General features: G+C 44.6%; 1 protein-coding gene across 1 annotated transcript in view; it reads right to left on the bottom strand.

Annotated features, from left to right (window-relative positions):
- LOC123765898 (uncharacterized) overlaps positions 1 to 15,000 on the bottom strand; it is a 76,167-nt gene that overhangs the window by 48,191 nt on the left and 12,976 nt on the right. The window contains 1 exon segment of the mRNA XM_069336874.1: positions 14,334 to 14,600. Within this exon segment, the coding sequence (XP_069192975.1) occupies positions 14,334 to 14,600 (267 nt within the window).

Raw genomic sequence — 15,000 nt, forward strand, 5'->3', positions numbered from 1 at the left:
TCCGCTTTATTAGGAGTGCTACTCCCCCTCCCTGTCTCTGTGTCCTCTCTTTTCGTATCACCTGGTACCCTTCAGGAAAGATAGCATCTGAGATCATGTCATTAATTTTAGTTTCCACAATTGCAACTATGTCAGGATCTGCTTCACTCACTCTTTCTTTTATCTCTTCTGCTTTATTAGATACCCCATCAGCATTGGTGTACCAAACCTTGAGATTCTTCATGGAAACTCTTGTACCAGAGTTCTCCCTTTCTCTGGGGGTCTGGGGGGATCTGGGGGATGTCTGGGGGGTGACTGGGGGCAGAGGGGATCTGGGGGATCTGGGGGGTGTCTGGGGGATGACTGGGGGCGGGGAGGGTCCGGGGGATGTCCGGGGGGATCCAGGGGGTGTCTGGGGGGGTCCGGGGGGTGTATGGGGGGTGAAAGAGTTCAGGAGGGGTGCTTGGGGGGCTACTGGGGGCTGGGCTTCTAGGAAGGTAGGTAGGAGGGTCTGGGGTAGGGCCTGGGTAGGTAGGTCTGGAGTAGGAAGGGCATACTGGGTCTGAAGATTAGGGAGGGCATAGAGGGGTTGGGAGATGGCGTAAGGTTGGGAGACAGATAGAGGTTGAGAGGTTGGGAGGGGGATGGATAGAGGGGGTGGGGGGGACCTCCCACCTCCCTCGCAAGGGTGGGGGGTCACATGGAAGGAGAGGGGATGAGGAGGGGTGAGGGCAGGGTAGGCTTTGGGTGTTGAGGGGATGAGGTCTGGGTGGGTTCTTGGGGTTGAGGGGATGAGGTCTGGATGGGATTTGGGGGTTGAGGAGATGAGAGCTGGGTGGGTTTTGGGGGTTGAGGGGACGAGGGCTGGACGGGTTTTGGGGGTTGAGGTGATGAGGGGGTCCTTGGAATGTGGGATGAATTTGACTCCAGTGGGGTCAGAGGGGTCAAGGGATGTGCTGGGGAGATAAGCAGGGGCGGCTGATTTGGGAAAGGGGTGACCTGAGAAGCACGTGTGAGCTGGTTAGCATGGGGTGGATTAGCACTGGGGTGTGTAGCTGCGCTCAAATGGGAAGAGTCGTATTGTTGTTTGCTTGCTCTGTGGGCAATCTGTTCCTCCTTCGTCATGAATTTGTCAATAAATACGTTGTAGTAATTTTCGCTACCTCTGAGTAGGTGTTTGTGATGCAGTATGTAATCCACTGCCTCTTCGTTAGTGAACTGTACCAGGACAGGTCGTTTCCTGTTACAGTTGTATGGTCCAATGCGTCGGTGGACTTGCACCTCATTCCCTGCCATCTGGGCTCTCATGTCTCTCAAGATCCCCTGTAGTTCCAAATCCTCAATCTCCATCCTTTCCTGCCTCGATGGTGCCCTGGCTTCAAGTAATCCATGGATTATGATTGTCCTCTTTCTCAGTTCAGGGTCATGCTGGTGGCCCTCTCCCTGGCTGACCCCCACCCCTCCTACACCCGCTACTCCACCTACTACTACTACTTCCCCTTCCCCTGCCAAGCTTCCCTTATTCCTGCCAAATTCATTAGTAAGCCTAGATATTTCTCCTTGCCATTCTACCCTGCTCTTCCTGATTTCCTCTTGAATATAATCCATAAACTCTTGTTTGAGTCTTTGAACCTCGCCCTGTATCTTATTAAAGACTTCACTTTTAATCCCCTGGATTAGATCACCTATCCAAACATCCCTCTTCTCTACAAATTTCCCAATCATCTTCTCCACAAACCTATCTTCTTCCTCAATCATAATACTGCTGGACCTAGACGCCCTTCCTGACCTAGTCATTGCTATAATGCAACCTTACCCACAGGGGTTCCAAGTATCTTACCGTCCTGCTAACACAATAGGTGAGTGAATCTCCAAGCGTCGTCCCCGTGGTGGTAGGAGGGTTGCTGCCGGGGTGAGGTCACGCGGTCAGAGGTCGGTGAGGTCTGCTCCACACTACACACTGCCACAATACTACAACTATTTTGAATTACGCTATTTAAACTGTTTTTCTTCACTACTTTATGGCTCTGGCCAAAACTCAAGGTTTTTTCATTCACTTGTACACACTTTTTCACTTCGAAGCTGCCTGATTACCCCTCCCACTCCACTAGTGAGACAGGAGCTCCCAACCCACGTCCACCCAACACGATGGTCACAAGACAAGATGTGTGTGTGTGTGTGTGTGTGTGTGTGTGTGTGTGTGTGTGTGTGTGTGTGTGTGTGTGTGTGTGTGTGTGTGTGTGTGTTTGAACTCATCTAAGTGCAGGAGTGCTTGTTAAATGCATAAATTCGAATTCATGTCGTGTAATAATATGGAAGCTCTCGCAAACTCCAGCTCACTGTGAAACACGGGAGCAATTAAGGTGATCCAGGCAATCACGAGTTAATATTACGAAGTTGGGAGAGAAAGAAGCCTTGAAACGCCTCAACAATTACGCCAGCTTCTCCACAACAACGCAGCGGTTCCATTAACATTGTCTCTGTAAATGCAGAGCATTTGGAAGAAATACGTTTGTTTGGTAACGTATGGGTGAGACATAAAGCAAACTAACACGAGAAAGAATATTAAGTGTGACTGATCATTACGCAAAGATGCACAATTATTTGAAGCATATCTGGAACTAACTGATAAATGAATTGGTATGCGATTAGTTGAATCAGATGCGCTGGTTGACTGGTTGACTGGTTGACTGGCTCACTAAATACGAACTACGACACGTGAGAGGTTGACTAGGAAGGGTAGGAATGATGATGTGGGTCAACAGGTGACAAGATTAAGACGACAAGATCAAGAGAAGTTAAGCAAGGCAACAGGAATAAGAAGGCACTTAGTTTTCAGTGAAAAAAGTATCTGTTGTTATTAAATATTGAGTAATCAAATATTGTGTTTAATTAATTTGTATGTTATTTACTTTATGTTGCTTAGTAATGTGACCATATCTCCTGTAGCGTAATAGCTAGCGTAGTGGGTTCTGTTTCCTTGCAGAATTGGAACGCTTGGCACGATTTCTTACACCTGATGCCGCTGTTCACCAAGCAGTTATAACAAGTATCTGTGAGTTAGGTAACTGCTGAGATATATATACATCAAGGCGAAAGTTGCCCTTAAGATGAACTCAGGTAACAGGCTACTTGTCCCTGCTACTTGTAAATCCTCTATGGTGACGCTACTTAGTTTCCCTATAATGTATACCGAATCAGTGGAATTTTACACCAATCTATGGTACTAATATCCAACATTATTCAGAGAATCAGCAGAGAATATTGTTTATACAAGTAGATCACAGAAGCCAAACTGCGTTTTAAATTTGTAAATCATAATTGCTGTATTCAACGAGTTTCTTAGTTGTTAAATTTGCTTGAAATTTCTAACATTTGTTATTTTATAAACACCTCGATCTTCGGTTCAAGATATATTTCATTTTTGTTTTTGTATTACAATCCACTTTATATTTTTCTCTGTGTGACGCTAAGCAGAGAGACACACTCTACCTAACGTCACACAGAGCAAAATGAACAAGCTTGGGGTCCAGCAGTCACCCAAACTGAAGCTAAATTGAACACTGAGTCTGAAAGCGTGTGAAATGAAACGTGGATATTACAGTGGTAGAAATGGTGGAAAAGTGTATTGATGCATCACGAAAAAAAACAGGAGTCTTCTGCTACTGGTCAATATTCAGCGGATACAACTTTGTCTCTATCAAACTGCATCACGTTATTTTGAGCTTAGCTCGTTTTTATCTTCTGCAGTATTGTGCGCATTTGTTCTCCAAGCGCAGTGGTTAAAGTAATCGGCTTACACTCCAATTGACACTGGGGGTCAAGTCCCATTGAAAATTCTCCGATTCCATTTGATAATTTTCGTGGAGTATTATTCTGCTGAGTCGCACAAACTTTTGTGGCGAGGAGTCGTGAAAATATATACATTTTCCAGTGTTAGTTGTGTGTCTGTTGAAACTGTTTTGGCTCCGAATATTTGGTAAAGCTATTTATAGTATAATATTTGCTTCAAGGACCTCATTATCAGGTCTTGGACGCGTGAAATTTCTAGAGTGACATTTAAATAGATTTTATTGGACTTGCTAAATTATCTTCATCGTTGTTTAGAAAGGTAGTTATAATGGACCTGCCTGTCTTTGAACTATAAAACAGGTAAGAAATCTGAATTAATCTTTAAACAATATAATAATGTAAAGCAGTTTTGAAGGGAAGGGTAACTATCAGGAGAAAGAGCCAAGCCATTACGACTGTATAGCACTTGGAAGGGGTCAGCATAAGGATTTGGGATGTGACGGGGGAAAAGAAATGGTGCCCAACCACTTGGACGGTCGGGGCTTGAACGCCGATTTGCATGAAGCAAGACCGACGCTCTACCGTCCAACCCAAGCAGTTTTGAAGAGAAAGTATTTTTTCTATTGAAGGATAAAGAGACGATTACTTTTAGAACCCGAGTTTGAACATTACAATGAAGCCACATTATAGTTCTGATACAATAATAATAATGTTCATATCAGCGATTGTTAGTCTGAAAAATGTTAATTTGAACAAAATGGCGAGGAGGAAGAGGATACGACCGACCAAAACTTCTTATTCACCTGAGCTAGCTAATTCCTTATTCATTTTGCAAGTAAGCTGGCATTACTCCCATTTGTTAAAGTGTTATTTAACATTAAATATAGTGTTATTTCCCAGCAAGGTAACTACTACTACTACTCTTCCATGATGGTGAAATGAAAGATGAACCATCGTCTTCACACGTCGCTCTCTGTGCGTCTCTCTCTCCTGTATTTTAGGAGCTGCCGTCACCCAATGGATATTTCCATGGATACATATATACATATCCAACACACCCAACACACAGTTACTTAAAAGATAATGAAACAGTGAAGGCAGAGGCAACCGGAAATAGATTATGTCATTGACAATTTCACTTCTGTGGAAACCTCGAGTAAACTGAACTTCTAAGAATATCATCTTCCCTGTGTCCCCCCTCTTCAACTAAGAGGAGAATGGTTTGAGAAGCAGCTTCCCTTAAGTAGAGTAAGGTGATGCCTGGCCCTGGCGTAAGGGGAAGCATAATGACTTAACGCAAGAAGGGGGACATAGAAGAGGGAGAAAGTTCCTCTCACTCTTCCCTACTCATGACTACATGGTCCTTCCCACACCTTAGGGCAAAGGGTGTTCAATCAACGTCCATGACACCTCTTTACGAGAGACTTTGAAACAACAAAGAGAATTCCCCAACAATTGTACTAAGTTCCTCGTCAACCTGCTTCCAACTTGAGCTGTGTGCGAGGGTGTGGTTGACATAGGCGTCAATAACACTTCTCTAGCCCAAAAGCGTCAGAGCCAGACTCTTGGGGGCTAGGAGCTTCACCCGAACTGGCAGAAAGAATGGTCTGCGGTACGGGATTATCATAGGTTTTCGTGTTTCAACACGTTTAACGGTAACGTTCCGAATTTTGGCTTAATTTTTTCAATGTGGATACTTAAGGATAACTGAATCACTATCTATTTATTCGTCTGTCAATCCATCTATCTATCTAACTATTTATCTCTCTTTCTATCCATCTATTTATCCATTTTTCTATCCATCTGTCCATCCATCTACTCTTAGTCTATCCATATATGCATCTATCTATCCACATACCTGTCCATCTATCTATCCATCCATCTATCTAGCCAGCTTTGCAAATATCCATTCACCTTTACATCTATCTATCTATCTATCTATATATCTATCAATTTATACATGCTTTTTCTATCCATCTATGCATCTATCCAACTTTCCATTCATCTATCTATCTATCTATCTATCTATCTATCTATCTATCTATCTATCTATCTATCTATCTATCTATCTATCTATCTATCTATCTATCTATCTATCTATTTATCTATCTATCTATCTATCTATCTATCTATCTATCTATCTATCTATCTATCTATCTATCTATCTATCTATCTATCTATCTATCTATCTATCCGCCTTTCTATCCATCTATTTGTACATACATTCATCCATCCATCTTAACCTAACCCTCAAGGCTGCCAAGAAACTTACAGCCATACGGCACATCTCATGCTTTCTTGACAGCTGGGGTTGTAAAACTTGACATGAAGCAGAACTTCGCTTCTATCTTGAGGATGCGCCCCATCTCCTGGATTGTCTGGCCTCCGCATCATTCATCAAAATTTTGGACAATTCGGGATAACCGTTCGAGAAAGATCCTCTCTCGTCTTGACCAAGTTCTGGTTGGACTGGTTTGAATATCAGAGACTCGAATACCGTCGTGATGTTGGTAGGACTTACTGCTATGTACTAGGTCATCATTCATAAAGTTTTGCACCTGGTCCAACTTCGTGGACCATGAATTCAGCCATTGATAGTCTCAGGCTGGTAATGTCTTTCTCAACAACATCACTCCATCAACGATCGTGCATTTTTCGGCTGACCCGCATCTGGAACATGTTCATTTGTCGATATGTCGGATATTAAGACTATTGATAATTATGATTGGGTCACTAATTTTACCTCATAAATGTGTTATGGAAAAGGTGTTACAATTTGTTACATTAAACTTAACATCAGACCTATTAATATTGCCAATTGTGATAATCAACAAATTGAGGAAATCTTTGCAGTAGAACTGTGGAATCGACCCAGCGTTCTGCGTCACTCCACACACAGCATTAACCCATGAACTAACGATATGCTTAAGAGCTACACAAACTGAGATGCTAATGCAATCAAGTGTCTGAATGAAATCTAGACTCACTACTAAAACAACATAGCTGCCAGGACATTATTGCCACGCTGGACATTAATAATTATTTCATACATATGAACCAGGACAATTGGTAATGTCCCTTGTAATGTCTCGAGTCCTTGCCTTTTAAAAATGACTTTTCCTCAGGCATCGTTAATTCCACGCCCCCTAGGATATGTCAGCTTATCAGACCATCAGTAAGTCATCGCTATATTGACTATGTAGATAACTCAGAGGGGCGTGAACAGCCAACATATGACGAAATATTCTGATCATCATAGCTGTGGCGATCGATGGACATGTGCAGATGATGCCATATAAAGTTGTTTTGGAAGAGGCAGGAGGCTTATACTTCTGCACATACTACAGCTCATTATTAATATATGTACTAGAGTGCAATATTGGAAAGTGGAACGTTATGGGGAACTGTTATGTGGTGGAGGGAGTAGCAGGACACGGTACTGTTGTGTGGTGGTGGGGTGGCTGGTCACGGCACTGTTGTGTGGTGGTGGGGTGGCTGGTCACGGCACTGTTGTGTGGTGGTGGGGTGGCTGGTCACGGCACTGTTGTGTGGTGGTGGGGTGGCTGGCTGGTCACGGTACTGTTGTGTGGTGGTGGGGTGGCTGGTCACGGTACTGTTGTGTGGTGGTGGGGTGGCTGGTCACGGCACTGTTGTGTGGTGGTGGGGTGGCTGGTCACGGCACTGTTGTGTGGTGGTGGGGTGGCTGGTCACGGCACTGTTGTGTGGTGATGGGGTGGCTGGTCACGGCACTGTTGTGTGGTGGTGGGGTGGCTGGTCACGGCACTGTTGTGTGGTGGTGGGGTGGCTGGTCACGGCACTGTTGTGTGGTGGTGGGGTGGCTGGTCACGGCACTGTTGTGTGGTGGTGGGGTGGCTGGTCACGGTACTGTTGTGTGGTGGTGGGGTGGCTGGTCACGGTACTGTTGTGTGGTGGTGGGGTGGCTGGTCACGGTACTGTTGTGTGGTGGTGGGGTGGCTGGTCACGGCACTGTTGTGTGGTGGTGGGGTGGCTGGTCACGGTACTGTTGTGTGGTGGGGGGAGTAGGAGGACACGGTACTGTTGTGTGGTGGTGGGGTGGCTGGTCACGGTACTGTTGTGTGGTGGGGGGAGTAGGAGGACACGGCACTGTTGTGTGGTGGTGGGGTGGCTGGTCACGGTACTGTTGTGTGGTGGTGGGGTGGCTGATCACGGCACTGTTGTGTGGTGGTGGGGTGGCTGGTCACGGTACTGTTGTGTGGTGGTGGGGTGGCTGGTCACGGCACTGTTGTGTGGTGGTGGGGTGGCTGGTCACGGCACTGTTGTGTGGTGGTGGGGTGGCTGGTCACGGCACTGTTGTGTGGTGGTGGGGTGGCTGGTCACGGCACTGTTGTGTGGTGGTGGGGTGGCTGGTCACGGCACTGTTGTGTGGTGGTGGGGTGGCTGGTCACGGCACTGTTGTGTGGTGGTGGGGTGGCTGGTCACGGCACTGTTGTGTGGTGGTGGGGTGGCTGGCTGGTCACGGTACTGTTGTGTGGTGGGGAGCAACAGCTCATAACTGCTCTGCTCTTCATAAAACACATAAAGCACCAGGGGTAAAAGAGGTAAGGCCAGACGAGGCGTGTGTGCAGCCACGGATGTAAGACTAATCAGTGTCAACAACAGGGTGCCAGGCAAGGTGAAAAATGAACCCCGGAGTGTAAATAATGTTTTGTGCCTTACTGCTCTTTCCCCATCTCCTCCCCCGCCTCCCGTTACCACCTCCCTCTTCTTCCACTGTCACCCACTAGCTCCCTATCTACTCCCAGGTCCTTGCCACCCACCTGATGCTGCTGCTCCCCCTCCCACACATACACTCACGACTACGTACGTTCTCCTCTACCACCCATTCCCGCTCATTCTAACTTCTCCCACTGACACCCATGCCCATTCCCACTACTTTTTCTCACTGCCTCCCACTACCCACTACCCCAGCTGTCTAGTTCTCTTCCAATGCCAACCACTCTTACTCACGCTACTCAGATTTGTCTCTGCTACTTACCCCTTCCCTCTCTTGCAATCAACATCAACCTAGCATTCTGTCCTCCCCAGCCATCAACACCTGCTCAACATTCTATCCTCCCAAGCCATCAACACCGCAGCAATCTCCTCCCCGTACCCATCCATCAACACGTGCTCAGCAGTCTATCCTAACCCCAGCCGTCAACCCTCGTTAAACATCCTACGTCCTCTCCTCTTGCCATTTCCACCTGCCTGTCCCAGCACTGAACACGGATCCGCCCCCAGCCATCAACACCTGCGCTACTGAGTGCCTCCACGACCCCGTCGAGAGATAATACAAGGGTTTAACAATGGGTAATGAATGTAAATTGCTTAACGAATGGGTGATGAAGGGGGCTGAAGCACCGGAATATACAGGAGAAAACGGAACGTGTTCCAGTAACAGGGCGAGTGGCGTTCCTGTGGACATCAGGCCAGCGTGGTCCAATAATTAGATATCGTTCAACAAGATCCCGGCTTTACTGGGGGAATAGGAATGTGATATACGAGTCCGTTGAGAAGAATGATGGATGGTGCCAAGAAGAGACGTGGCAGGTCCACTAATATTGGAAAGTGGAGATCCATTTCTGGCTACGAGGCATGATAAATGGTGGTGTTTGGGAGTGATATATCGACTAATTCACGAGTAAGCGAATGTTAGGCGTTCTCCAACAGCGTGTATTGAATAACACGACTCGGGCGTGTGTTAGGGATTGATCTGTAAACACAGGTTTGAGCGGGAAAGGGAAGTGAAGGAGTTGCTGATTTGTGTGAATTATAATTTTCTGTGAACATTTCTTTTATCCGTGTATACAGATGGTATAATCAGGCAAACATTCATATAATCAGATATAATCAGGGGAAAGGGGGTGAGGAAAGCATATATATCTCATTTACCTGAACACTCGGAGCCTTGAACCGCCGACCACAAAGACACTAGCCTGCCGCTCTACCCATTGAACCAACAACCTTTAAAAAAAATGGGGAAGGGTTTCAGAAGGAAACTATTTCCTGCCTCACTGGAACTTTAAACCTTCCTTAGGCTGCCACTTTGGAAAGGTGTAAGGTAATTAACGTCCCGGTCATACAGGTGACTAACCATCATATCGTGGATAATATTCACATAGACTTCACTTGAATAACTATGTGGTCGGCGGTTCCCGGTGCTGTCTGCTTATATGCAAATGTCATTGATCAATCAAGTCGTGTATAAATATATATATATATATATATATATATATATATATATATATATATATATATATATATATATATATATATATATATAGCCTGGAGCCATATATATGTATATATATGTATATATATATATGGCTCCAGGACAGAGCTCTTGGGCATCTCACTTACAAAGGTCTCCCAATCGAATTTAATTCCATATATGCTATCTCTTCATTTTCTTGGGATAGCACCCAAAATACATTGTATCTCAGATTCTAACCACTCGCAGAGTCGGCTAAAATCATGAAATTAAATATTTCAATCCATTCTGCTGTTGTGGAAGTAAAGGTTTGACATAAGTGTCACGACCACGGAATCAAGATAAATATTTTATTATTATAATTTTCTTTATTTTAGGATATAAGTTAGGAGCTGTCTCGTATAATCGTATAATAGGCCTCTTGCACTTTCCTTAATTGTTATATTCACAAGTTTTTAAATAACAAAGTTATCATGAAAACATTTACGAAAACGTTTCAAGCACTTGAGTATTTGGAGTTTTGCAGTAAACATTATCATTAAAAAAAAAAATAAGAATCTGCGTGTTTTTTTCCGTAAGGCAAATGAAAACATTAAAAATTGCGAATACTTGTGGTAAATACTACAGTGCGTTTGTGGGAGCGCTGAGTGTGAGCGCTGAGTGGGAGCGCTGAGTGGGAGCTCTGAGTGGGAGAGCTGAGTGGGAGCACTGAGTGGGAGTGGCGAACACTGAGTGGGACACTTGAGGACAAGGATGACACGAGACGAGGGCCGAAGAAGCCCTCTCTCTGGCACTCTGCTGGAGGAAAAAATAATTAACGACAAGAGACTACTCGGAAGAGAGGCCCTTCCACGGTAGAGAGGCACTCCCACGGTAGAGAGGCACTCCCACGGTAGAGAGGCACTTCCACGGTAGAGAGACTCACCGCTGGTAGTGAGGCTCACCCATGGTAGTGAGGCTCACCCATGGTAGTGAGGCTCACCCATGGTAGTGAGGCTCACCCATGGTAGACAGGTACAATAACGTCGAGAGGGACACCCACGTGGGGAGGGTCACCTACGGAAGTGAGGCACAATAAAGGTAAAAAAGGGACACCCGAGGTAGATAGGCCCACCCATGGAAGACAGAGACTCCCACGGTAGAAAATCACACCCACGCTAGAGATCGACATCCGAGGCAGATAAGTAAATATTTTTATGCTGAGCCCCCAATTTTTCACATTATGCAACCCCCTCACCCCCATGGGTCTGTCCCAATACAGTGCAGGACGTCTATAGCCTGTCTGTATCAGTCTGTATCTGCAAAATAAGGGGCCTGTTTGTTTGTGTGTACGTCCAAGGTGGGAGGCCAGATGCTTATGGTTAGTCTCACCCAATTTTCAAACATAAAGAACGTTTATTTTATTTTGTGCACACAGGTGGGTACAGAAACATACGATTTCTGACTTCTGTTAACAGGCCGAGAGCGTTCCCTTCCTATAGTTCAAGATAAACCTTTTGAACTAGTTTTACCTAAAACGTAACTTTCCAATTGGTTAACAACCAGGTAACAACCAGGTAACAACCAGGTAACAACCAGGTAACAACCAGGTAACAACCAGGTAACAACCAGGTAACAACCAGGCAACAACCAGGTAACAACCAGGTAACAACCAGGTAACAACCAGGTAACAACCAGGCAACAACCAGGTAACAACCAGGTAACAACCAGGTAACAACCAGGTAACAACCAGGTTCTGTTTCACATAGAGTTGCTTCGGATTTTCGTATTAATAAATTACCAGTAGAAGGAGAGAGGAGGAGGGACGATGAGGGGGAAAATGAGGAAGATTGGGGAAGAGTGAAGATGAGGGGGAGGGACTAAGAGAGGGAGAGTGAGAGACCAAGGCGAGGGTGATGAGAAAGGGGAACCAGGGAATGAGGTGAAGAATGGGAAAGAACCGGAAGAGACCAGGAGGAAGTCAGGTACCCTTCCTGGTCTTACTGTATCTGTTTGTGTCTGAGGTGAGAGGGCAGAGGACTGCATCTAGCCTTATTATACTGTGCAGGGTTATTGACACGTTCCAATGTCCCTCTTTCACGGTCTGAGTATGTGAAATATTCTGCGTAGAGTCCGTAGACTGTATTAATAGTTTAGCCAGTGCTGGCTATTAAACACATGGCTCTGTATGACTAACCATCCTGTGTGATGGGGATTTATTAGCATCACCTAGTTACCTTTTTTGACACACTGTACTCCACTTTATATAGTCTAGGGTAGCTGCACTAATGCAGATGTACCTCATTTCTTAATAAAAAAAAAATATTAATTTCATGCTTGGATGGGATCTCTTCAAATGGATGACACATACGTAATAAGTACTAATTTGACAGATATTATTGGTCTATTTCTTGACCTGTTTGCAATTTTCTTCTAGTAAAGTTTTCTTAAAAATAAGAAGATCATTTGAAAATCTGAGAAGGTTTTTTAAAGTACTTATTTCCGCGAGAGGAAATAGGACCTGTGAATGGACAGGTAGATTTGTATAGGAGAGAGGTCGAATTGAAGGCTGTGAATTGCTAGCTGTGGGAAGTGACAGGAGCAGTCAACCTTAACACAGGGGTCAGCACACCGCAGCAAGTAGGGTAAATCCTACTGAGGATAACGTTTTGCCACGACAAGTGCACATTTAATTTTTTTTTACAGAGTGTTCCAAACCACAAAAGATCGTTGGATGCTAATTAGATTGTTTGCCTCTGGAAAGCGCATGGATTGTTTGGGTTGCAAATTGATGTTTAGAGATTATGCAGATAAATAAATGTTGGATGGAGCGTTGCAAATACTGCGGAACAAATATGCTCAGAAATGTTACTTAATTTGGTCCTCAACACATCTACTTTCAAGGCAACCTTGAAGCCCCTCGACTCAGTACCTCTGTCAGTAAACCTCCATCAACAGTCTGTTTCATTAATAAACAAACTGGCAAACCTTTACAAACATTATTCCCTAATAACATTGAACAAAGGTAACTGCAGAAGGCCTATTGGCCCATACGAGGCAGCTCCTATTTATTACCACCTAATTCCAATGGTAGCAGCTCCCCCCATTGTGGTGTATACTATCCAGTTGTCACGGACAGGAAGCCTGTTGGGCATATAGAGTTCCTCTTGGCCATCAACTAATCTTCCTCTGACTAGAAGTCACAACAGTTGCCTAACTGCTTGATGAAGATGCATCCGGTGTACACAGACTTACCAAAATTGATTGTTCTATTTGGGAATCGAACTCGGGACCACTAGCTTGTGATTTAGCTGTCTTGACCATTGCGCTACAGGACTCATAAGGTGAAGCATGGTGAACAAGCTAAGGTAGACTCTAAGTGTCAGACGAGAGTGGAGGGAGTAGTTGAGCTCCTCGGAGCCCAGGAGCTCAGCCCACTGGTCTCCGAGTAGGCAGCCATAGGAAGAAGTCGAGAAGTTGAAACCTGGCTTCAAGTTAAACCTAGCCCACGTGACCACAATATGACAGACAACCCGCTTAAACTGTTGAAGGATGTTACAAATCAATGTTGCATGCAATGTTGAAATTAATTATACACTTTTAAAACCCAAACCACCACCCTCCTTTTTTTTAGAACCTCAACTGCAACCCCCTGACACCATATCACCGCTCCCTAACACATGCTACATCATTCTACCCTCCAGTGATTCCGTGCAGTGTCCAGACGTGATTGTATGTTGCAAAAAAGCCTCCCACCCGCTCGGAACAAAACAAAATGTGCGCACCGAGCGTGTCAAAAAGAGATTATGAGCATTAGGTTTTACCTGTGTGACGCCTGTCGTGTACACATGGCCCGCTGGGGAGAGCCACGAGGTCTGCCACAGGGATCAATACTACGTTGCTTCTTATATACACATATCATAACTTGACAGTGACACACACACACACACACACCCAGACACACGCACTAGGTGAGTACACACGAGGAACTAATCAGTACACACAAGGAGTACACACGAGGAACAGCAATGTGCTGTTAATCACAGATAACGAATGATGGTAAAAACTTGCAGAGTTAACATTTTATGAAGGGTCCTCTGCAATGCAGACATTCTGTTTTACATAAGATTGTTAAATTAATTTTTAAAGTAAAATATGAGATAAAAACATAAATGGAAATGGTAAGACGAACAGGGGGTATTAAGTACAACAAAATGTGTATTTTCTGATTGAAGTTGAAAGTTTATATCTCAGTTGTTGATGTTGTAATTTATTCGGAGATAAAATTGTGTTCACCTCCCTCACTAGTTGGACAATAACACTGTAAGTCCAGTGTTCTCTGGTGTTGCACCATTGTTCTCTAGTGTTGCACCATTGTTCTCTAGTGTTGCATCATTGTTCTCTGGTGTTGCACCATTGTTCTCTAGTGTTGCACCATTGTTCTCTAGTGTTGCACCATTGTTCTCTAGTGTTGCACCATTGTTCTCCAGTGTTGCATCATTGTTCTCTAGTGTTGCACCATTGTTCTCTGGTGTTGCACCATTGTTCTCTGGTGTTACACATTGTTCTCTGGCGTTGCACCATTGCTTTGTGGAGCTGTTCTCTTTGTTGTCTGACTCTGCAGTATTGTTCCTTACACTATATCATTATTATTATCTCTTGCTCACCACAGTTTATCTCTCTATTATTGTATATTTATGGTGTATGGACACGTTATTCTCTGATGCAACATATTTGTTCTTTAAATTGCAGTCGTGGTTGTCTGTATACGATGGTGTATAATTATTGTGTGAAACCGTGGCATTGTCGTATGTTGGTGACTCATCGTTTCATGTTGTTGTATCACTGTTGTATGGTGTTGTATAATTGTTGTATTGTGCTGTATCAAAGCTGTATGGTACTCTTTCACTTCTGGGGGAAATATTTCATTGTTGCATGTAGCTGTATAATTGTTCAATGGTGCTGTATGATTGTTGTATGGTGCTGTATCATTGTTGTATGGCGTTGTTTAGGCAACG

This window comes from Procambarus clarkii, chromosome 37, assembly GCF_040958095.1.
Source record: "Procambarus clarkii isolate CNS0578487 chromosome 37, FALCON_Pclarkii_2.0, whole genome shotgun sequence".
Taxonomy (NCBI): domain Eukaryota; kingdom Metazoa; phylum Arthropoda; class Malacostraca; order Decapoda; family Cambaridae; genus Procambarus; species Procambarus clarkii.